This window comes from Mandrillus leucophaeus, unplaced genomic scaffold, assembly GCF_000951045.1.
Source record: "Mandrillus leucophaeus isolate KB7577 unplaced genomic scaffold, Mleu.le_1.0 Scaffold1239, whole genome shotgun sequence".
In the NCBI taxonomy this organism is placed as follows: Eukaryota; Metazoa; Chordata; class Mammalia; order Primates; family Cercopithecidae; genus Mandrillus; species Mandrillus leucophaeus.
Window position 1 is genome coordinate 112,872 of NW_012100754.1, and position 24,943 is coordinate 137,814.

The window sequence follows — 24,943 nt, forward strand, 5'->3', positions numbered from 1 at the left end:
GTATTTTTAGTAGAGACAGGGTTTCACCATGTTAGCCAGGATGGTCTCGATCTCCTGACCTCGTGATCCACCTGCCTCGGCCTCCCAAATGCTGGGATTACAGGCATGAGCCACCACACCTGGCCCCACAGTGGTCTTTTCAAGCTGAAGCTTGACTTCCTTCTGCTGAAACACCTCTTCCCCTCCCCCTGAGTGCCCCTATGGTCCAGCTCTAACTTGGTCTAAGCCACATATCTTCCTGCTTCAGGGCCTTCCTACGCGTATGCCACCCCTACCAACTCCTTCTCCTCCTCCGGGCTCCCAGCCGCACATCCCCAAGGCGACTCAAACTTAACCTTCATTTTCTTTGTCTCAGTGTCTGAGATCATTGATCTAGGTGACTTGATTGGTGTCTGTCTCCCCGCTCACTGGAAGCCCCTCATCACATGTGAGCCATGGCTGTTTTGCTCACCTGTGTATTCTCAATGCCTGCCGTAGAATAGATGCTCAGTAATTGTTCGCTGAACATCTGTGTCTTGTGCCTTCCCCTTTCCTCTACCAGCAACTCCTGTTCCTCCTTCAAGGCCCAGCTCCAGTGACTTCTCCCCGGAGCCGTCAGCAGCTAGCCTCTCCCCTGCCGTCTTGCAGAGCTTACTAGACCCCTTTGCTCTGCCACTTACTATGCTGGCTTAAGGCCCTGGGTCTTCTTTCCTCAGGGGCAGATGCTTGGCACAGTACATGATACGTGGTTGGCATTCTAGGAGGGTTTGTGTCTTGACCTAACATACCTTTTTGGCTCATTATCATGTATTATTTGTGTGGTTTTCTCTTTGCCTTGTGTTGTGTGGTTTCCTCAGCCACTCAGTCAACTCCTGGAATGCAGGTTCAGTGTCACCACCCCAATTCTGTACTTTGTGCTCCCCAAGCCTGGTTCAGGGCAGTGTGTACCTAGAAAAGTTTCAGTAAATCCTTCTTGAGTTAGTGTCTACTTAAGGTTGTGGAACCCTTGGCAGTTTGAGAAGCATCTTGACCTTTTTCTCATTCTGGACCAGCTGTATCATTTGCAGAGCTCAGTGCAAGCCCCCTTGTTCAGAAATGATTAAAAATTTCAAGGCCAGGGCCCAGCATGGTGGCTCATGCCTGTAATCCCAGCACTTTGGGAGATTGAGGTGGGCGGATCACCTGAGGTCAGGAGTTTGAGACTAGCCTGGCCAACATGGTGAAATCCCTCTCTACTTAAAATAAAAAAAATAGCCAGGCATGGTGGCAGGCACCTGTAATCCCAGCTACTCGGGAGGCTGAGGCAGGAGAATCGCTTGAACCCGGGAGGCGGAGGTTGCAGTGAGCTGAGATCGTGCTATTGCATTCCAGCCTGGGCAATAAGAGCGAAACTCGGTTCTCAGGGGAAAAAAAAAAAAAATTCAAGGCTGGGTGTGGTGGCTCATGCCTGTAATGGGAGGCCGAGGTGGGAGGATTGCTTGAACCCAGGAGTTCAAGACCACCCTAGGCAACATAATGAGAACCTGTCACTATAAAAAATGTAAAAATTAGCCGGGTATGGTGGTGCGTGCCTGTGGTTCAGCCATGCAGGAGGCTGAGGTGGGTGGATTGCTTGAGCCAGGGAGCTCAAGGCTGCAGTGAGCCATGATTGCGCCGCTGTACTGTGGCTGGGGCAACAGAGCAAGACCCTCTCTCTCAAAAGAAAAAAAAAAAAGAATTTCAAGACGGTGAGAGCAGAACAGTAAACCAAGCATGGGGCCCTCCTGAATACAGGCCCTGTGTGACTGTCCAGGCCTCAGGCCCGTGAAGCCAGCCCTAGTCTCACCTCCACTGAGGGAAGACGTGGTAGAGGTGACAATCTATCACCTTTCTACAGGTGATGAGATGAAGTGCACAGAAGAGCAGTCACTGGCCTTGCTTTACACAACCAATCAGTGGCAGAGCAGAACTGAAAACTGAATCCAGTTATTGGAGCGTGCTTACTGTCTTACATGGACCCTGGGGCCCAGGGGCCTTGAGCCTCAGTTTCTTCCTCTGTAAACTGGGAACAGTGACCTGACTATAAAAATGACAAACATAGGTGATTATTAAAAAGTCAGGAAACAGTAGATGCTGGCGAGGCTGTGGAGAAATAGGAACGCTTTCACACTGTTGGTAGTAGCATGAATTAGTTCAACCATTGTGGAGGACAGTGTGGCGATTCCTCAAGGATCTAGAACCAGAAATACCACTTGACCCAGCAGTCCCATTACTGAGTATACACCCAAAGGATTATAAATCATTCAGCTATAAAGACATATGCATACTTATGTTTATTGCAGCACTATTTACAATAGCAAAGACTTGGAACCAACCCAAATGCCTATCAGTGATAGATTGGATAAAGAATGTGGCACAGGCCGGGCGCGGTGGCTCAAGCCTGTAATCCCAGGACTTTGGGAGGCCGAGACAGGTGGATCATGAGGTCAGGAGATCGAGACCATCCTGGCTAACACAGTGAAACCCCGTCTCTACTAAAAAATACAAAAAACTAGCCGGGCGAGGTGGCAGGCGCCTGTAGTCCTAGCTACTCGGGAGGCTGAGGCAGGAGAATGGCGTAAACCCGGGAGGCGGAGCTTGCAGTGAGCTGAGATCCGGCCACTGCACTCCAGCCTGGGCCACAGAGCGAGACTCTGTCTCAAAAAAAACAAAAAGAATGTGGCACATATACACCATGGAATACTGTGCAGCCATAAAAAAGAATGAGATCGTGTCCTTTCCAGGGACATGGATGAAGCGGGAAGCCATCATTCTCGGCAAACTAACACAGGAACAGAAAACCAAACATTGTATGTTCTCACTCATAAGTGGAAGTTGAACAATAACAAATGGACACAGGGAGGGGAACAGCACATACCAGGGCCTGTTGGGGGCCTGGGGGCAAGGGGAGGGAGAGCATTGAGACAAATACTTAATGCATGCAAAGCTTAAAACCTAGGTGACAGGTTGATAGGTACCCAAACCGCCATGGCACATGTATACATACCTGTGTAACAAACCTGCACATTCTGCACAGGTATCCTGGAACTTAAAGTAAAAAATAAATAACTAAATAAATAAATATTTAAAAATGGCAAGTATGCTGCTGTTTGGTTAGCAAAAAATCAAATAAAAAATTAAATGACAAATAGAACAGCTGTCCGTGAATCCTTGGACAGTCCCTGTCCTTTGACCCCTTCCCTTGAAGTCAGGAATACACCGTTCCCCTCTGCTTCTTGGAAGGGTCTGAGCCCTGTACACAGGAGTGGTCATTGGCTGTTGTGGTAGTAGAAGAAATTAAAGCCCTTCAGAAGTAGGGGAAGATTCTCTTTTCATCTCTTTTTGAAAGAATGTGGGGACTTGGGTGGAAAGTTCCCCAGGGTTCCTTGATATTTTGGTGCTTTGATATCTAGAGGAATAAAAGAGCAATTAATTGCTATAAATGGCCTGTTCCTGTAGGGTTAGTCTGATGGTGGAGGGGGTGGCAGTGGTGGGTGACAGCTCTTCTATCCCAGGGCCATTGCTGGTTAAAGGGACACAGAGAACAGAGAGTCAGAGGTTTACAGCGATGTCTGACTTTAGGGGAGGCTTTTGAAATCCCGCTTTCTATGGAAACCACATCTTCCTTAGGTCATCGAGCAACTTTCTTTTCAGCATTCATTGAAGACAGTGGTTTCCAAGCTGTCATTGGCCCCGCACCTCTCTCGGAACCAGTTTCTCGACGTGTTCTCTGGCAACCTTTCCCCCACTACAAGGCTGACAGCTGAGAGCCCTGTGGTTGTAGAAGAGTGGTTAGTAAAAGTGGGTGTAAAAGCACCCACTTTTTAATTTTTTTGAGATGGAGTCTCACACTGTTGCCCAGGCTGGAGTGCAGTGGCGTGATGTCAGCTCACTGCAACCTCTGCCTCCCGGGTTCAACCGATTGTCCTGCCTCAGCCTCCGGAGTAGCTGGGATTACAGGCGCCCGCCACCACACCCGGCTAATTTTTTGTATTTTTAGTAGATACAGGGTTTCACTGTGTTGGCCAGGCTGGTCTCGAACACCTGACCTTGTGATCCACCTGTCTCGGCCTCTCAAAGTGCTGGGATTACAGGCGTGAGCCACCACGCCTGGCAAAAGTACCCATTTTTTACAGAACATGTGGTTGTCTACCACATTAATATATAACCACAGACCTGTGCCCTCACCATTCATTGGGATGATTGATATGTGCCTCGGAGGTGCGAGGCACTGGGTCGTGCACCCCAGCAGAGCAGGTGGCACAGCTGGAGCGGGTGGGTAAGGTTCCCATTGCCCCTCGCAGCCTCCTGCTTCTCCTGTGTCTCCGCCCCCTCAGCAGTCCATGCTCCTGCTCCATTAACCTGTGCAGGTGACCTGAACGATGAGCTCGTGTGTGGGAGGCAGAAGAAAAGAAGGCAGTGTTCTCAGATTCCTGCCAGAGGTGTACTGGGGGCATGTAGACATGCGGCTAGGCTGTAGGTCTGCGAACAAGCTGCAACTGTGCTTTTCATGTGTTTTTAGCATGTGTCTGTGTTAGTTGATGTTTATGTACACAACTGTAGGTGTTCACCAAGCACACAGACACATATATATGCACTGAGCACAGAGGCTGCGGGGTGCTGAGCTACCTGTGCCTTGCTTGTCATGTTAGATTTGGTAGGTGGGGCATTCTCTCGTGCAGGTGCGGGACTTGGGCATCAGCTGTCCTGGAGTGATGCATTCTGGTCCACAGTGTCTCTGAACACAGCGTCTCAATCAGACTTGGTGACTAAGCCAAGGGGAGCAGGGTGTGTGGTGTTGAGCGGACTGACCTGCTTCGGCCGGAAATGCCAGGCCAGCCGAGCTGCCGTCAGCACCTTATTTATCCCAGAGGCGTGGGTACGGGTTTCCTGGGCTTGCCAGACACACAGGTATTTCGGGACTGCGGCAGAGCCTGACTCCACGAGCTTCCCGCCAGCAGTTGTGCATCCTCAGCGTGGGGCGTGTGCTCCAGACCAAGCCCTGGCAGCTGCCTGGGCCCTCCTGACTCCTCCCATGACCCACGTTCTGTGTTTCCGCAGGGCGGAACCTTCCTACTTCTGCCCGGCCACAGCCCTCCCCTCACAGTTGAGCACCTGTTTGCCTGAAGTCAATTTCCAGAAGCAGGTAAGGCCCCCAGGGGAAGGACTCTGTAATGTGGCCATATGGTAGTGTGGGGTGGGGGGTGAGGAGTTGTCTTGGACGCCAGGCTCCAGGGCTGATCATGAAGTTAGCTCATCTGTTACCTTTCACCATGAGCCCTAATGGTGCTCATTTCTCCAGATGTGTTGGTTCTTCTGGAGAATGTTAGGGTGCTGCTGATTTCTTTTAGGCTAAGACGTGCAGATTCTGGATAATATTTCATATAAGCTCTAGGAACCACCAATTCTGTGGCGTTGTATTTTTTGCAATGTAGACATCATGAAAATGTAAATTGTATGTTTTTAAATGTATTAGAATCTATCGCAGTGTGTTTTAAAATGGACAAAACAAAAGATGAGTGCAGGGGCTGGAGGCAGCTCGTGTGTCTGAGGGAGCAGCTTTGCTGCCTGGCCTTGCCTGAGCTGACTTGACGTCTTCCTAGCAGGTGCAAGACCACCCTGGGTATAAGTGGATATTCTAACATAGATAAATGTGGATGTTCAACAGCATTAGCTTCCAGTTTAAAAATAAAAAGGAGTGCAGGTGGCTGTGTTTGTATTCAGGGCCACTCGTGCCTGTCAAAGTGAGGCCAGATTTCAAAGCTCTTTATTAGAATGAGCTGCATTTCCCAGACAGAGACCCATACAGGGAGCCACAGCCGTCCAGCCTCCAACTGCCACATGTGACTTTCAGCAGTCTTGTTCTCCAGGTTCCTCTTGTACTACGTCCTAATTCTTCTAAAGTGAGATCAACTGCTTAAAAGCTGGAGATTACATGGTGGTCGAGATTAGGTCCCTGCAAAGGCTGGGAAGGAGTGTGGTATCTGAGCGTGCCTCTTACAGATGCCCTTGGGTGTCTCCCTGAGAATGTGGTGTGGCCTGTGAAGCCAAGGCCAGTTCTCCTGTTGTGTGTACCTTTCACAGTGGTCGGGAGCCACTTCCTCACCATCCTTTCCTGACCAGCCAAGCTTCCTTCAACAGAGACGCAGCTCCAAACCGTGTGTGTGTGTGTGTGTGTGTGTGTGTGTGTAGCAGGAGTGTGTCTCTATCTAAATTGAAGATATGTACCTTAATGTCTCTTCATTGTGTTTGCCCCAATCAGATGTCATTTTCTGGGATGGCACCCACTTTTTGCAGAATGTGTGGTTGTCTACTACATAATATAACCACAGACCTGTCCCCTCACCATTAATTTGGATAGTTAATACTTGCCTGTTGTTTCTTTTCTGTTTTATTGTTTTTGTTTTTGTTTTTTGAGACGGAGTCTCACTCTGTTGCTCAGGCTGGAGTGCAATGGCGTGATCTTGGCTCCAGGCAACTTCCGCCTCCCAGGTTCAAGCGATTCTCCTGCCTCAGCCTCCGAGTAGCTGGGATTACAGGCGCCTGCCATCATGCCCAGCTAATTTTTTGTAGAGACTGGATTTCACCATGTTGGCCAGGCTAGTCTCAAACTCTTAACCTCAGGTGATCTGCCCGCCTCGGCCTCCCAAAGTGCTAGGATTATAGGCGTGAGCCACTGTGCCTGGCCTGTTTCTTTTCATTTTCCTTTTTTTGGCTCACCTCTGACTTGGGCAGCTAACAGAAATTTTCTTAGGATTTAGAGTGGAAGCTGCCCCATTTTAGACGCTGGAATGTTTATGAGAATAGCCAAGAAACCATAATTGAGAACCATCATTACTTTGGTTCTCACGTTCAAGGACTGGATGAATAATTAGTGTGTCTAATTTAGTTGCAGTTTTAGTTTATGTAATTTAAACATAGTCTAATGGAGACCAGTTTTTGATCCCTGCAGGGGAAAATAAGATTTCTCAAGTGAAATGAACCTGATGCTTGTCAGAACTGTGATAAAAATTTAATAGCACATTTGCTTGTATAGGTGACAGAGACATACTTTAATATACTCATAGCATACCATGACTGAAATGTCTATATTGTTTGGGTTGATTATGATTTATTCTCTCCAATTACGAGTTTGCTCCACACTGACACCCTTACTGCAGATGAGGAGAGAATTATGTAAGCCAGTCACGGTGTTTCTGTTTGGGTTGGAATGGGAAGGTTGGGAACATGTGCTCCTGGCTGCGTTTCTGCTTCAGATCCAGCCCTGAGTGTGCCCTCTTGTTAGGCAGCAGGGCGGAATCAGCTCAAACTAGAGCTGGAAGAATTCTCCATGACCACACTCTTTAGAAAAGACAAGTCAAGGGTCTTCTCTGAAGCAAGAAGAACTGTCTCTTCCAGGGAAGTGAATTGAAGCAGGAGTAACCTGGCTCCAAAATGCAGGCACCAGTGACACCACAGGCCCATAGCTGGGCAGCCCAAGCCCTAGGAATCCCAGCGTGAGGCGCTGCACCAGCCGGGAAGACGGTGCGGCACCTATCAGTGCGAGCTGTTCATAGATAGCTTGTTGGAGAGGGCAACATTCTGTAAAGCTGGCCCCATGGAGGTGGTCTGTGATGGAAGCAGTCTGATACGGAACTGATGCTCCTCTGGGAAGCACCTACTGTGTACCTGGACCACTGGCTCCTGTGTGGATGCGGCAGCAAAAACCAGACACCAATCCTTACCTGGGCAGGGCTGGCTCTCTGAATGAACAAATAGCTCTCTGGGACCCGGGGCTGGAGTGTGGTTTGTGATAGTAGGATTGGAATAGGGAGAGCCAGAGCAGGAGTGATCTGCTTCCCACATTGGCTAAAGACTGGTGGGCTTAAACCGCGTGGTCTGGAGCCCTGGGAGAACCTGCTGGGAGTGGGGAGGAAGCAATGCTGGTGCTTTTGTATGTGGCGACACCTAGTGGCCAGCTCCTTGTATTTCACCCTGTCTCTCACCAGGAGAGAGCAAATGAAAACTAGCCCTTAGGCATTGGAAGGTTTTACTCCTGGAAGTCCTAACTCCCAGCTCAAAGGCTTTCTGGAGCATTTCAGATGTTCTTTGGAGAACACCATAGCCCAAGGCACACTACTTTGGAAGTGTGAGTCCTTTGTAAAAGCTAAATTTGGTTATGGGAGACTGGGTTAGGTACTTTGGTCTGTTAACACAATGACATTTGGGCCTAGATGGGTGTGGATATTGCAGAGTGGGAGAAGCTCAGACACCACAGGCTGTCTCACTATATTCCATTTAGCTAAGCGGACAGTATTTATTAAGTGCCTGCCAAGTGCTAGGCTCCCAGAAGACAGGAGTGAGCACAGCAGAGGGGGCCCTGGGCTTGCAGTAGGCAGGGGAGAGAGACAATAAGCAAGTTCTCCAACAGGGCACTTTCAGAAAATCAGGACAGGCGGGCATGGTGGCTCATGCCTGTTAATTCCAATATTTTCGGAGGCCGAGGCAGGAGGATTGCTTGAGGCCGGAAGTTTGAGACCAACCTGGCTGGGCAACATAGCAAGACCTCTACAAAAAAATTTAAAAGTGGCAGGGTGTTGTGGCGTGCTCCTGTGATCCCAGCTACTTAGGAGACTGAGGCAGGAGGATCGCTTGAGCCCAGGAGTTCAGGGCTGCAGTGAGTTCTGATCGTACCACTGTACTCCTGGGCACCAGAGCAACCGTCAGGGAAGCTTCCCTAGGAAGGTGCCTTTACACCAAGACACAGGATGGAAAGAAGCCAGTTCCTGGCTAAGGGGACACCCAGTACAAAGGCTGCCAGAGGGAAGGAGCTTCTCAGCATGTTCTAGAATGGCCGAGCGCCAGGAAGGCAGAGCAAGGGGAAGAGGAAGAAGAGGCAGGCTGGGGAGGGAGGCAGGGCTGACAGCGGAGCCCTCGCAGGGTCCTGGCAAGGATTGTGAAATGCATTCTAAGGTAGGTTTAAGTAGGGAGTGATGTCATCTGTTTTGGGGAGGATGAGGTGGGAGGATCACTTGAGCCCAGGAGTTTGAGACCAGCCTGGGCAACATAGCAAGACTTTTTCTACAGAAAAAAATTTTAAAAATGAGCCAAGCGTGGTGATGTGCACCTGTGATCCTAGCTACTCAGGAGGCTGAGTTGGGAGGATTGCTAAAGCCCAGCAGGTCGATGCTGCAGTGAGCTATGATCACGCCACTGCACTCCAGTCTGGGCGACAGAGGGAGACCCTGTGTCAAAAAAAAAAAAAAAAAAAAAATCATAAGATCATTCTGGCTGTTGTGTAGAGAAAAGGACAAGAAATGAAGTGGGGGGATCATGAGGAGGTCACATAGTAACCCAGATCCAGGTGGCCACTGGGGAAGAGGTGGAGACCACATCATCATCCACACCCAGGTTCGGGGTACAAGGTTCACCCCATGAGGCTGTGTAGAGCCCAGCTCCAGACCCGCAGTGCTCCACATCTAGTGAAGTGAAAGGAAGTGAGAATGGGTCAGTGTGAGGAGTGATGCCCCAGAACAGAGCTTCCCTGCTCAGCTGCACAGGAAGTTACGGCCTTCCCCACGCTGGGGTGCACCCTGGCCCTGGGGAGTGGCTGGGGGTCCCTCTCATCAGAGACCACTCCTGGGGCAGTTTACTCCTCTTTCCTAGCTCCCAGTTATCACTTAGGCTGTTTTCTGAGCCCAGGAGGAGGTGGAAGAGGAGCAAACATCAGAGTAAGAGAGTCTGTGCTATAGGGATTTAGCAGAAGTTGCTGGAAAGAGACCTGTGCCACATCAAGCATGCAGCTGCTATTAGCTTATTCTGTGCACTTTTAGGGCGAGGGCCCCATTAGCTTATGGGGAATGAGCAGTTGACAAGTACCTACAGGGAGGCTGCTGCCCAGGCTCTGGCACATTGCTGAGGCTGCCCTCTGCACAGAGAGCCACCCTGCCTGGGAAAGCCCATTGGTCCAGGGCTTGCTGGTCCTGGAGGGACGGACGGTGCGAGGAGCGTTCTTGGCCCTCCAGCTTGGTTCCGTGGTTCCCCGAGCGCAGTTCCTTGGCACCAGGGCTGATAAGGCTCCACCCCAGCAGCTGCTGTGTTATTTCTGACTCATCCAGGAGTTACCAGTGTGTAACCCAAGCCCCTCCATACCCAGCTTCCTCTCCTCCAGCTCCTCCTGGAGGGAGGGGGCTCTGGACATCTCTCCTGGGGCTTTCTACAGGTTAGGTCCCTGCTGCATGTGGACACGCTGCTGGCCTTCCCAGCTGCCTGCAGGAGCTACCCTCTGACAGGTGGGGTGGGTTTGTGAGGGCTGAGGTAGCAAGCCCTACAGCCCTGGGCCACTGTCTTTCCATCGAGGGACCTCTTGGAGTCCAGCCCAGGAGCCACAACCCTGGCCTCTTAAACTTGTCAGGGGCTTTTGCCGAGGGAGCCGTCTCAGTGTTTGGGGGCTGGGCAATGATCGCACGGTTTCTTGAGCCAAAGACCCTAACCAGCTGCCTCTGATCCCATCACTTTTTTGCCCCTTGTGGAAGTTGCTTCTTCTGAAAACCTGGAACATTTGGGGCTTCATGCACCACGTGTCTTAGGGCTTATAGCAGGAGCTTTGCTCTGGGGTGACTGGCAGGCAGAAATAACCAGCAGTTCAGTCATCTCAGTTTCCCTGGACCCAGCAGCTCCATGCACAGAGGAAGCAGGCAGGCCAGCCCCTGCAGCGCGTGCTGGAGAACAGAGCTGCTCAGTCCAGCTGGCTGGGATCAGCGTGGGTGAGGGAGGAACCCTGTACCTCGCCACCTGCCCCACGCTCCCAGAAGGGAGACTGTGGGTGGAAAGGGGCTCCTGGGAGGAGTGAGGATCACTAGCAGGTGTCAGTGTCCCAGTATGTCACATCCTGATCTCTTCCCTTTTGATGCTGTTGCTTGCTCTGCAGGAGTCCCCAGAGCCGGGCAGGGGGATGAACCGCGAGGGAGCTCCCGGGAAGAGTCCGGAGGAGATGTACATTCAGCAGAAGGTCCGAGTGCTGCTCATGCTGCGGAAGATGGGATCAAACGTGAGTGCCTGCGGGATGTCAGGCAGTGGGCCCCCAGGGAGGGGCTCCCAGGGAGGGGCCCTGCTGGGCTGTTGGGGGGCGGAGCCACTGCAGCTGCCTCCTGCGGAGCCACGGGCTGAGGAGGGGCCGCTGGGCCTATGGTTTGGCTCTAGGGCTGCTTCCGGCCCCCCAGGCACAGAGCCTAGCGCTTCGAGTTCTAGGGGCACTGCTGGGCAGTCTGCCCACCCCCATGCCGGGTTGGGGCCAGACGGGTGAGAGCCTCAAGGCCCTGACCTTCTTTTTCTCCCCCTCGCAACCCCGAAAGTCTTCTCTCCCAGGGGGCAGCTTAGGGACAACTTGGCAGGACAGGAGCTGAGACGGCAGCAGGCATGCGGGTACAGGGGTATTTCTCAAAAAGAGCGGAGGGACATGAAATCACCCCTCAGCCTTCTGGGCAGGACCTATGTCTTGCACTGACCTGTACTAGACCATACCCTAATCTCAGATTCAGTCTGAGTGGCAAGGCCTTTGGACCCCTGGACCAAGTTTAAGCAGGGTGGGAGGGGGGTGTGCTGGCCCTGAAAGCAAAGGGGTCAAATCTCAGGAATAGAGGCCCGAGAAGCAAAGGAGGACGCACCATCCAGGAACCAAGCAGGCCTGGGCGGTGCCTCTAGGGGTGCAGGTGCCTTTCAGGGAACAGGTACATGCTGCCCCTCACCACAGCTCTCTCCTGCAGCTGACAGCCAGCGAGGAGGAGTTCCTGCGCACCTATGCAGGGGTGGTCAACAGCCAGCTCAGCCAGCTGCCTCCGCACTCCATTGACCAGGGTGAGTCGGCGGCAGAGGGGCTGGGGCAGTGGCTTCCCTTAGAAAGTGTAGCTCCAGCCCTCTTTGATGGGTGATCCATGAGACCCAGGACTGCCTAGGAGGGGCTACAGCTCCCTCCACCCACAGAGCTGAGCCAGGGAGCCTCCGGAGCCTCCCACCTGATCCCATCTCCTTCCTCAGGTGGGAGCCAAAGACTCTACCAGACAAATGGCAGGAAGAGGCAGGAAATGGAGATGTCTGGGTGCCCTCATAACTGCAGAGACTGCTTATTGCATTTCCTTAACCTTTGGCCTGACCCCTACCCACCCAGCACCCTGTCCAGGAGAGAGAAACTGCCCTTGTGTGCTAGGACAATGCTGTCACTGTTGTCCTGAGCACATTGTAGGTGGTGTGGTCCTGGCTGTGGCCAGGAGGAATGCGCCAAAGGCCTGATGTCTCTGTGCACCTGAGGGAGTTCTGTCTTTTTTGGGTGACCTCAACCAATCAGCATGGTAGCAGGCAGGGTGTGAGTTGTGTAGCAAGCACCATCGCTTCATTCTATTGTCGGTAGCTACAATTTGTATTATTAATGCTTCCACTTAACAGGCAAGGAAACTGGGATTTGGGAGCAGTAAGTCACTTGGCCATGCAGCTAGCTGGTTACTGGGAGTCCCAGGATGTGCACCTGTGCCTGAGGAGCGCTTCGCTGTCTGCCATCTTGCCCATGACCCACATGGCTACTGGACAGCTCCATGTCCCTTGGCTGCTTAGCAAGGTTCTTCTTCTCTAAAAGGCTTACCATGACGTGGAGGCCCAGTATTCTGACCAGCATCTCCATAGAGTCCTTTCCTTTTATTCTCTTTATGCTTTGTTGGAATGACTGGCCATGAAATATTGCAACCTGTGGCATGTCCAGACGCGAGCGGGCGCCCAGAAGCAGAGTGCTGACGGCTGCATTTGCTGTGCTATGAAGCTGGCATGCGGGGCCTGACCTAGATCACCAGCCAACCCTTGTTCTCCTGGATATCTTAGGGCTCTGCCCTGGCACACGGGCCTGTTCCCAAGCGCCAATGCTGGGTGTGACCTGGCTTGTGCACCCAACTCAGCAGAAACTCAGCAGAAGCTCATGGAGCTCCCTGGGACAGCAGCTCACCACGCACAGCCTGCCTGGGTGTGTCTGCCCAGGTGTGCCTCCTGGATCATGCAGCAGCCTGTTCTGTGTGGCACTGGCTCCCGCCCCATCCTGGGATCTCTTGGGTGAGGTCTCTTCTCTTCCAGGGCTAATCTGGGTTTCTAGCATGGCACCCTCTACCCTGGCTTCTGACTCATGTCAACCTGAAACCTTCAGGCTTCTGAGTCCCTGGGGACTCACCTTCCTTCCCACCTGGTCTTGGTCATTGAGTTAACCTGAATTTGAGCTGGGATGGTAAGAAAGCCTCCAGTTGAATACTCTTGGGAAAAAATCAAAATAAGAGACATCAAAATGTAGGATCATATGTCAGTATAAAAAGCAGCAATAGGCCGGGTGCCGTGGCTCATGCCTGTAATCCCAGCACTTTGGGAGGCCAAGGTGGGTGGATCATCTGAGGTCAGGAGTTCGAGACCAGCCTGGCCAGCATGGTGAAACCCCATCTATACTAAAAATACAAAATTTAGCTGGGCATAGTAGCATGCACCTGTAATTCCAGCTACTAGGGAGGCTAAGGCAGGAGAATCACTTGAACCTGGGAGGCAGAGGCTGCAGTGCGCCGAGATCTCACTACTGCATGTCCAACCTGGGCAACAGAGCAAGACTCCATCTCAAAAAAAAAAAAAAAAAAGCCAGGCGTCGTGGCGGGTGCCTGTGGTCCCAGCTGCTCAGGAGGCTGAGGCAGGAGGATGGCCATGAACCCAGGAGACGGAGCTTGCAGTGAGCTGAGATCATGCCACTGCACTCCAGCCTGGACGACAGAGCAAGACTCTGTCTCAAACAACAAAAAATTGTTAGGGGGATAGGACTATATAAGAAACTTTAACTTTCTCAGTCACACATTTTTGTAAAACAGATATTTTAACATTGTACATTTGTTTCTTTGTCATAAGGGAAAGTTAAAATATTTTAGGAGAACTCTTTATCTTGCCTACCTGAACCAACAGTTGAGGATAAAAATGAACTCTGCCAAATTGTTGAGGAAAGTCAGTGACCCCACTTAGCTGTTGACCTTGCCCTGAAACTGCTGAGCAGTCGGAGCAAGCCGGCAGCTGTGACCAACTGTGTGGGCTGTGAAGTCTGGGCCCTTCGGGGTAGTTGGTGTCCACAGCTACTTCTTTCTCTGGAGAGAGGGCTCCTGGAGCTGAAGCTGGAGCCAGGGAGGACCCCAGGGAATTGTTGGGGAATAGGTGGTGGGAGTCATTCCCTGCTGCTGGGGCGCCCCTACCGCCCAGCAGTGACCTGGCTGCCGGGGCCTGAGCCACACAGGAGACCTGAGTTGCAGGAGGCTCTGAGAATTCTGTGGACTGGGAGTGGAGAGGGGAGGGGTCAGCTATGCCTGGAAGCGTTTCAAAAGCATAGTATTTTCTTTGCGAGCCTAACGACACCACAAACACACACAACAATAACAACAGAACTGCAGTCAACCCATTCCCATAATGAACTTACCATGTGAGGGCAGGACCCTGCATCTGTGCCTGCGCCATGTGGCCAAATGAATCTCTGTTAAAATCTCACCTGCCAACCTTCTCCATCGCAGAGCCAATCTCAGCTGATGCTGCAGGGTCCTGCTGTCAGAGGCGGAGACACTGCTTAGGTGGCAGAAGCCCTGGATTGTTGTCTCCAGGGATTGGGGCAGGATGCAGGGGCCAGAGCAGGGTGCAGGGACTGCCATGATGGACTCCAAAGGCCTGGAGCCTGAAGATAATGGCCTGCTGTGCACCTCCTGCCCACTAGGTGGCACTGTCTCTCAGCAAATGCTCCAGGCTGCTCTAAGTGTTCCCTGAGCCAGAGGAGACTCCATGTCCCCGGGGACTCCCCTAGCAGGGGGTCTGAGGCAGACCCTCCAACAGACAGCACCTGATATTGGTCCTGAGGGTCTGGCCGCCACCTTTAGCCCTGCACATGCTTCCCCTCCAGGGCTGGAGGGGTCTGGTACCTAGGGCACTGCTCCTTTCCTTGAGGCCCAGGGAGGGGGCCATAGGCACCCCTTTACCCCCCACTCTTCGATTCTTTCCTCAGTCACATTTGTTGAGTATCTGTGGGGAGCCAGGCAGGTGCTGGAGACCCTGGGGGTGGGGGCCTACCCTTAAGGCCTCACCAGTGGTTCCAGCAGAGGCCCCAGTGGCCCACCAGTTCCCAGCCTGCCTGGCCTCTGCTGGGCTGAGACCACCAATGACAGCCTCCTTTCCCTCCCTTGTCCTTCACGTCACCCCCACCAGCTGTTTTCCACTCCCTTCCCTCAGTCACACTGGCATCCTCCAGGGTTGCCTCTTCTCTTCTCCGTGTCCCACACGCACTCCTGTGACCTCAACCGACAGCATGGTCAGCTGACTGTTGGCCAGCATCACCACAACCACCCATGCCCAGCCAACGTGGATTTTCCACCTGTGCTCTGCCCTGACCAATGCCCAGCAAGTATGCAGCACCTGAGGACTCAGCCTGGACTTCTCTCTTCCCCAGGAACTTGATTGATTACTGAGTCCATCGTAAGGCTCCTTGGACCTGCTTCATTCTCTCCCTCTCCTTTCGAGCCCCCTCTTGGACTGAGCCCGTATTCACTCTTGTCTCACTGCTTCAGATCACTCCTATCTGGCATCTCGACTTGTCATCTTGCCCCCTCAGGTCTACCCTCTACCCCCAGACAGCTGGAGAGACTTTTGGAGGCTTAGAGTGACATTAGTGGGTCTCTACTCAACTTTTTTTTTTTTTTTTTTTTTGGAGAAGGCGTTTTGCTCTGTCGCCCAGGCTGGAGTGCGGTGTTGGAATCTCAGCTCACTGCACCCCCCACCTTCCCAGTTCAAGTGTTTCTCCTGCCTCAGCCTCTCGAGTAGCTGGGGTTACAGGCGCCTACCACCATACTCAGTGAATTAGAGATGGAGTTTCACCATGTTGCCCGGGCTGGTCTCAAACTCCTGACCTCCGATGATCCACACACCTTGGCCTCCCAAAGTGCTGGGATTATAGGCAGGAGCCACCATGCCTGGCCTCCACCCGATTTAAAATCATTCAGTGGCTCCCCACTGCCTTGAAGATAAAATCCAGCCCCTTTAGCTTGGCGAGCAAGACCTGACCTCACACTGTAAAGGGCCGTAGTGAATGGCCGTGTTCATGCCTTTCTGCCACTGCATTTGCCTCTTGGCCACCAGGAACCAGCCTACATCCCCACCTTGCTCCCCTGCCCCCTGCAGCCTGGGCCAGGCCCTCCTGTCACATGTGCATGCACCTCAGCTGTGCTGCACCCACACTGTCTGCTAATCCATCTATTGACCAGACTCTGAGCTTCTTGAGCTTGGAACTATGGCTTCTGTCTTATTATTTGTGGGGGTGGGACCACTAAGCCCCTAGTCAGGCTTGGACAAATAAATGAACTAGGTTCTAGTCCCCAAGGGTGTCTAAGCAGACCTGGCAACCAGGGGAACTCGGCTTTGAACCAGAAGAAATCAGTACTTCTCAGGAAGGTTGCCCGGCTGGGAAGGGGCAGCTGCAGGAATGGGGAGGGCCAGAGCTTCCTGAAGCAGGCCCTGTGGAGTGCTGAGTCCAGGCCTCTCTCATGGCCAGTGTGGCTCCCTCTAACGGCTAATGATTCTTTTTTCCCAGTTATAGAATTGTGCATAGTCATTGTAAAAAACTGGGGAATGAGAGAAAGAGCCGAAAAGTTGGAAACATTGAATCCTACTACATAGCCATAATCTCTCTTACCCTTTGTTAAGCTTCCTGTCATCCTTTCACAAACATGCATACATCGGTAGCACAAGGCCAGGACCATAAACATTTTAATACCTTAATACCCCCCCCCCTTTTTTTTTTTTTTTTTTTGAGATAGAGTCTTGCTCTGTCGCCCAGGCTGGAGTGCAGTGGCGCAATCTCGGCTCACTGCAAACTCCACCTCCCGAGTTCACACCATTCTCCTGCCTCAGCCTCCCGAGTAGCTGGGACTACAGGTGCCTGCCATCATGCCTGGCTAATTTTTTTTTTTTTTTTTTAGTAGAGACGGGGTTTCACCTTGTTAACCAGGATGGTCTCGATCTCCTGACCTCATGATCCACCCACCTCGACCTCCCAAAGTGCTGGGATTATAGGCGTGAGCCACTGCACCTAGCTTTAATACCCATTTTTAACATGCATTTTTTACTATATTTTGCTGTGCTCTTAAATAATTTCCAAGAAAACTTTTTTTTTTTTCTTTTTTTTTGAGACGGAGTCTTACTCTGTCACCCAGGCTGGAGTGCAGTGTTGCTGTCTTGGCTCACTGCAACCTCAGCCTCACAGGTTCAAGCAATTATCTTGCCTCAGCCTCCCAAGTAACTGGGATTACAGGTGCATGCCACCATGCCCAGCTAATTTTTGTATATTTAGTAGGGATGGGGTTTCACCATGTTGGCCAGGCTGGTTTCAAACTCCTGACCTCACGTGATCTGCCCGCCTTGGCCTCCCAAGGTGCTGGGATTATAGGCATGAGATACTGCACCCAGCCCGGTCACATGCTTTTTTAAGCAGGACGGTGTTTACTTGAGGAACAGGTATGATTTGGGCGGTTAGGTATTTCAGAAAGGGGCAGAACAAACAGGGAACACCTTCTGCTGCATTTTTACCCTGGGCCCTCCTCCTATGGGTGCCTTCCGATATGCTGGTTCCCTGAAAGCTCTGGGTCTGTTCTTGCCTCAGTGCCGCACTGGGGTGGTGCCCAGCAAGTATAGTTCCAGGCCTCTGATGGCTCTTTGAAAAGGCCACCCATGGCCAGTCACCTGTAGAACTGTCATCCTCCTACAGTGCCTCAGAATAGGCCCTTGTCCAGCCAGGTACGGTGGCTCATGCCTGTAATCTCAGCACTTTGGGAGGCCGAGGCGGGCAGATCACAAGGTCAGGAGATTGAGACCATCCTGGCTAACATGGCTAACATGGTGAAACTCCGTCTCTACTAAAAATACAAAAAATTAGCTGGGCGAGGTGGCAGGCGCCTGTAGTCCCAGCTACTCAGGAGACTGAGGCAGGAGAATGGTGTGAACCTGGGAGGCGGGGGCTTGCAGTGAGCCGAGATTGCGCCATTGCACTCCAGCCTGGGTGACAGAGCGAGACTCCGTCTCGAAAAAAAAAAAAAGAATAGGCCCTGGTTGAGGTGTTGCTGAGAGGGACACTGCCTAGACTTGGCTCATTTTGTCAAGGAAGCTCCTTGTTGTTTCTCTGCCTGGGGACCTCTTGGGGCCATGCCCTGGTCTGCTGCTGCCCTTGTTGTCTCTGGGAGCTGTGTGCTGGCACGGGGGCTCCCAGGCTTGTTCTGCCTCCACCTGATCACGCTTTCTCCAAGAGACTTCCCAGGGAAGGTTCCCCCAGCTGCGGCCAGCCAGGCTTTCCCCTTTGGAAGCTGAGGCTGCTGGTTCAGGGTCTGCTGCCAGAGAGCCTAAACTAGGTCAGTTGGCTTGAGGGTTACACTGGGAACCTTGTTAAAATATCTGTGGTCACGGGTAGATCAGCAGAAACCAGGCTGTGAGCAAACAGCTTCTCCTTTCATAGAATGGCATGAGGGAGGCAGCTCTCTGCTCCCTTGACCCCCTCAGCGGCCCTGCCCTGTTTTAGGGGTGATGGCCCGATCTCCATGTTACAGCTCAGTGTGGAAAGTTCTTCCTGGAATCCCCCTCAACAGCCTTCTAGCCTCTGTTCTTTCACTTCCTTCTAGAAGCCCTCTCTGACCCCTTCCAAGTCAGTATGTGTCCTGGAGCTCCATGCCAGTCTTACTTACGTCGGGAGCCCCTTGGGGCTAGGGTCTGGGCCGTGTTCACCATCACACACGAGTCCCCCGTCCCGCCTCTGGGGCAGTGTAGGTGTCTGCTGGATGGATGCCTGGACTGCGCCTTCCAGGGCCAGGCTGCTCGAGCAGCTCCTCCCTGGGGGCAGCCGGCTGGGCCCCTCCTTTGCACCAGCCCGGTGCTGTGCGGGTGATCTGCTGGGCTTTCTGGGTCCCCTGTCTCCCCGAGTGTGGCTTGGAGGCTTCTCCCAGGGGCTCCAGGCGGTAACAGATGCTGCACTGAAATTACAGTCAGGCCCAGGGAGAATTCTAGTCTATGGGATGGGAAGCTAATCTTTTTTAACTTTAATCAACACTTACATGAGAATTACCTGTAACCTAATAACAGAATTGAACCCAAAATCACCTATATATTGAATTGACAGAAATCAGCCAGGAGGATTTGGTGTATAAGTTGTGTCACTGAAAAAGGGGGAAAAAGAATCCCGAGAAAAGCGAGGAATGTGCTGAAGTGCAGGGCCAGCCGCTTACTCAGCACCTGGCTGCGGCTCCAGGGAGGGTCGCTTTGACCCCATCACCCAGCGTCATGGGTTCTGTTGTTTAGAACTGAAAACAGACGCCCGAATGGCCTCAGAGAAGTCCTTGTGTGACTCTACACTTCCCCCATCGAGCCTCAGTAAGAGGCGGGCCCTGTCAGAGAGGGGCATTGAGGGCTGCTCCATCCAACGGCTGGACAGTTCCGCTCACATCAGGTCACAGTTGCTGTGTGCTAGGCACGGTGCCACCCCACAGCACTCCCTGTGACCTCCTGGACCAGCAGAGCAGACGGGCGTGTGAACTGATGCATAAAGGGCTTTGGGCTGAGGGAGGGGAGACCACCTAGGAAGCCATAGAGAAGAGGTGCTGTTTGTATGGGGCCTTGGAGAATGCATGCGGATGTGCATGTAGAGACACTGGTGGGAAGGATGCTACAGAATTCTCCTCCAGAATGCTGGGCAAGAAGGCATGACAGCTTGGGGTTGGGCGGAGGTCGGGGGACAGTCTGTAGCACTGAGTTCTCAGAGCATGCTCTACACATTTGCACACCTCAATCACTGAGGGTGCTTGTTAAAATGCAGACTCCTGGGCCCTGCCATAGCCCCAGAATGCCTGCCAGATGAGCCTGGGAATCTGCATTTTATGCAAACTCCCAAGGTGATTCAATTCTGATGCCCACTAAAATTTGAGAATATGCAAGGATGGGGCAGGCACGGTGGCACATGCCTGTAATCCCAACACTTTGGGAGGCTGAGGTAGGAGATCACTTGAGTCCAGGAGTTTGAGACCAGCCTGGGCAACATAGTGAGACCCTGTCTCTATTGAAGGTGTATATATAAAAGAAAAAGAAAAAAAGAGAGAGAGGATATGTCAGGGTTTTAGGTGAAGAACTGGTCATGTCTGTCCCTTCTTGGCAATCAAAGCTTCCTGGTCTATGAGAGCTTATATTTTGGGGAACCAAGGAATTCGAATAAAGGGAATAACCACCTTACCTGGGAAGACATATCACAAAGGTCATGTGTGTGTCAGGCTCAGCAGGGATGGGAGGGTGGGAACACAGTGAGATGGATTTTGGGGAACACGTCTGGGATTGGAACAGAGCAGGGATAGAGCCCCAAGAGCAACCCTGCGGGATGTCGTTTATGATGCTTTATGCTGTGGATGTTATCCTGTGGCTAGTTGGATTGCAGATAGATTCATCACGTTTTGCAGATGAGTAAACTGAGGCTAGATGTGCAGGGACTTCCCCCTGGGATACACAGTTAGTCAGAGTCAGACCCAGGCTGGGTATCAGCTCCAGGGTCTTGGTACTGGGGTACCACAAGGGATCCAAGCCTGGGAGGGCCTTTAGTTGCCTCCTGAGCTCTTGTTGGCTGTTCCACAAGGCCTGGTGTCTCTGCTGGGAGCTGGCTCAGCAGCTCAGCGACTCGGTGCACATCCACACAGCACTGGCTGCTGCAGTGCCACCGCCCAGCAGCCTCCTGTGCCCGTGATGGTTGTCAGCCTGGAGCCCAGGAGGCCCCCCTGAGCCTGGTGCTGCTTTGGCTGCTAAGGCCCTGGTGGATCAGTGACCGCCGTCCCCATAGCAACCCGAGTGTCAAGCTGTCTCTGGGTAAAAGTCATCCCCTGGGGACTTGGGGGCATCAGAGCTGAGATGTATAGAACACCCAGCTCATAGCCCCAAGCTGCTGAAAACAGCACATGCCACCAGCAGGTCTTGGTTTGTCTGGGAGGAGGCCCAGTCCAGGTTGGTACCTAAGTTGTGTCCCCTTCAGAAATGCTTCCCTTTGGAGGAGCGTCTGGGTCCTGTTTTTCCAGGTAGCTTTTCCCTAGAGGTGGTAGTTCAGCCACTGCTGTTTTGGAAAGCCAGGTAGCAGATGCTAGTTGGTATTAATAGCAAGATTAATGAGCTCATGGGAGGAGGAAAAGGTACCACAACCAAAAACCATATGGTCAGAGAAGGGGATGAGACACAGAGTGGGCGTTGTCCTGGACACTTGGGAGCATGTGGTCGCATTCCCTCTCAGCCTGGTCTGCCATGTGTGTCAAGGATGGGCCCTGGGCTTGCCAGGTGGCATTGCCTGGACAGTTGTGAAGCACTTAGCCAAAGTTAGCTCCCTCTGCTGATGGTGACTCACAAAGGGAGCTCCCTGCATCAGCCCTGAGAATTTGCAGACCCTGAAGATTTCAGGTTACATTTCTGAGTTTTCACACCCCACATTTTTACCCTCTTTAGGAAGGAGTAAGGCTCCTGAGGAGTTCAGGAGGCCTCCAGATACCTGATCCCAGAATGTCTGACACTGTCCGGGGAAGTTCTGGCCAGCAAGGAAGGCGGGTGGTGAGGATTTCAGTAGTGGTCTTGCAGGATGGTGTGGCAGAAGCTGCCTGTCCCCAGGGCACATGGTTGTGGGGAGCTGGGCCTGGGAGAATCCTGATTCTTTTTTTTTTTTTTTTTTTTTGAGAGATGAAGTCTTGCTCTGTTGCTCATGCCAGAATGCAGAATGCAGTGGCGCAATCTCGGCTCACTGCAAGCTCCGCCTCCCGGGTTCCCGCCATTCTCCTGCCTCAGCCTCCCGAGTAGCTGGGACTGCAGGCGCCTGCCACTTCGCCCGGCTAGTTTTTTGTATTTTTTAGTAGAGACGGGGTTTCACCGGGTTAGCCAGGATGGTCTCGATCTCCTGACCTCGTGATCCGCCCGTCTCGGCCTCCCAAAGTGCTGGGATTACAGGCTTGAGCCACCGCGCCCGGCCTAACTTTTGTATTTTTGTAGTGGAGATGGGGTTTCATCATGTTGGCCAGGCTGGTCTTGAACTCCTGACCTCAGGTGATCCACCTGCCTCGGCCTCTTAAAGTGCTGGGATTACAGGCATGAGCCACCACACCCGGCCTAGAATCCTAGTTCTCAGTTGGGTGATGCAGGAATGTCCATCTGTGACTGAAGTCCCCCTTTTTCTCCAGGGACATCGTACAGGGCTGTGCCCTGCCTGATCTGCGGAGCCTGCAGGGCCTGCGGCCTTTGGGAATTTAGCCAGGCTTTTTTGTGCCCTCAATTTTGGAGGAAGGACTTGTGCTCGGGTCTGTTTTCTTTCTCCTTGGCCACCTCTGAGCACCTGTGCTGAGTTGGACTTTGCAGGATCCTGGATCTGGAGAAGTTGTGCAGGGTAGGAGGTCAGCTTGTCCCTCCCACACCTGGATGCTTTGGTGAAATGAAGGCAGGACCGAGCCCTCCTCTTGGCTGTGAAAGCAGACCCCACCATGTTGGATAGTCCAGGGAGGCACAGTGAAGGTGGAAACAGGGTCCACAGATCAGGGTCACAGGCCTTTGTCTACTACATTTCACCCATGTGGCCTGGGAATGGCTTGTTTCCAAGTTTGCAAATTAGGAGCTAGTGTAGCACTAGGCTCCGCCAAGATTTCCCCAACCAGGTCTGTGAAATGCCCTTGCTCCGTGGATTGGCCTTGGGGCTTTAGCATCTCCATGTTCCTCTTTTTCATCCACTATTGCTGACCCAGCTATAATCCTGCAGGGCCAATAGGAGCCTGCCCTGGCAGTTCAGGAAATGCATCGAGCTGCCCAGTATATTCAGGAAAGGACCTTTGAAGGACTTCAGCTTAAGAGTCTCAAATAGCAACAGTGATTCTCAGCAGACTTTGGGAGTTGTCAGAGGCCCCCAGGAGGCTTTCTCCAAAAGCCTGAGTGAGCCAGGCCAGGCCTAGGGTGAGTGTTGGCGGGAGCAGAGCTGGTTCCAGCATGCTGGTGGGAGTTCGTCCTAAGCTCCCATTGTCTCTCTCCCGCCCCCCGGTTAGGGGCCAGCTTCCCTTTTCTAAGCTCCTGCATATTTGTCATTTTTTCTCCCCAGTCAATTGACTGGACTCCACTAAAGGGGCAAAGCTGGCATTGAGCATGGGATGGGAGGGCCTGCTGGATGCCCTGCCCTGGTTTGGAAAGCTACGCCCTTCCCAGTGTCCTGGCCCTGGTTTCCAGGGCAGGTGAGCCAGGGGACTAGTGAGGTGTCTGGCAGGGCAGTAGGCAGAGATAGGGAGCAGGGCTCCGGGGAGATAGGAAGTGGGGACCAGGTAGGGGCAGGGGGCCAGGGCCAGGGCTCTTCTCAGGTTGACACTCTGGGTTCCATGTTGAATTATCTCCAAGGTGTCCCTGGGCTGCTTTGGTGGTGTTTTTAAGCCCTGGTTCGTAGTTCCATTCTGATGGAACTAAGACGCTAGGAGGCCAGATGAGCCTTAGTGCTCTGGGTAACTGGAGAGGTCCGTGGTTTCCTTTCTCCTTCTAGGGTGAAGTCATGGGCTTTGGAGTCTGGATCTGGGTCTTCTCTCTGCCTCTGATTCACTGAGTTGCTTTGTCTCTCTGAGTTTCAGGTTCCTCATCTATAAAGATTTATCCTGTGTCCCAGGTACTTGCCCAGATACTGTAACTATGTCAGTGAACAAAACCAAGTCCCTGATCACATGAGGTGTACGTGCCAGTGGAGAAAGGAAGGTCAGCTCAATATAGAGCTCTGTGAATAGCACTGAGGGTGCCAAAGACCTCATTCACCTGAGGGATTGAGACACAAGGGTCATTTTAGAAGTTGTGTTCAGGGAGGGCCTCTATGAAGTGCAAGAACCATGAGATAAACTTGGAGAAGAGCATCAAGGCAACGAAGCGGCAGGTGCAAAGGCCCTGGGGTGCAAGGACTTGTGCTTGAAGTACAGCCAGGGGCCCATGTAGCTGGCGCAGTGAGTGGTGAGAGGTGTGTTGTAAAGGGAGGTGAAGTGGCTATCAGAGACCAGTGTGTGTGGGTCCTGCGGGCCACAGTGAGGAGATGGGCATTGGCCTTGAGTATGATGAGCAGTCTTGCAGTAGAAGCTTCTGGAGAGTTTTGAGCAAAGGCATGGTAGGAGCTGACTTAGGTTTCTTTTTTTTTTTTTTTTTTTTTTGAGGCGGAGTCTTCACTCTGTCGCCCAGGCTGGAGTGCAGTGGCACCATCTCAGCTCACTGCAAGCTCCGCCTCCCGGGTTCGCGTCATTCTCCTGCCTCAGCCTCCCGAGTAGCTGGGACTACAGGCGCCCGCCACCGCGCCCGGCTAATTTTTTGTATTTTAGTAGAGACGGGGTTTCACCGTGTTAGCCAGGATGGTCTCGATCTCCTGACCTTGTGATCCGCCCGCCTCGGCCTCCCAAAGTGCAGGGATTACAGGTGTGAGCCACTGCGCCCGGCCTGACTTAGGTTTCTAACAACTTCTCCCTGGCTGTTATGTGGAGACTGGACCATCAGGGACCAGCGAGAGGAGGTCAAGGCAAGCGGGGATTCAGGAGTCCACCCACTCCGGACCAGGGGGTGGTGGCAGAAGTGATGACGTACTCAGCATCTACCTTGTAAGTAGAGAAGTGGAGTCAATGGGATTTGCTGATGCATTGTGTGTGGAGTGTATGTGACAGAAGAATTGGGAAGACCCCAGGACTTCTGACCTGAGCAACAGGAAGGTGGAGGTGCCGTCAGCTGAGATGGGAGAGACTGTGGAGCAGGCTTGGCAGCTGCACCACCTGACACTCCCACCAGCAATGGATGAGGGTTCCAGTTGCTCCACAACCTGGCCAACACTTGTTCTCAGCTGTCTTTTTGATTCTAGTAGATGTGAAATGGTTTATCATTATAGTTTTGG

The 24,943-nt window shown here is 52.6% G+C and overlaps 1 protein-coding gene across 4 annotated transcripts in view; it reads left to right on the forward strand.

Annotated features, from left to right (window-relative positions):
- The window catches only part of CTNNBIP1 (catenin, beta interacting protein 1), a 54,339-nt gene that overhangs the window by 18,974 nt on the left and 10,422 nt on the right, over nucleotides 1–24,943 (forward strand). For 2 of the 4 annotated variants that reach the window (XM_011971683.1, XM_011971682.1), the window contains exons 2-4: nucleotides 5,059–5,143; nucleotides 10,907–11,026; nucleotides 11,742–11,832. In XM_011971683.1, the coding sequence (XP_011827073.1) occupies nucleotides 10,931–11,026; nucleotides 11,742–11,832 (187 nt within the window). In that variant the 5' untranslated portion in view covers nucleotides 5,059–5,143; nucleotides 10,907–10,930. Of the gene's footprint in view, nucleotides 1–4,879; nucleotides 4,909–5,058; nucleotides 5,144–10,603; nucleotides 10,743–10,906; nucleotides 11,027–11,741; nucleotides 11,833–24,943 lie in introns of those variants that run through there. The other 2 variants (XM_011971684.1, XM_011971686.1) reach the window with 2 other exon arrangements.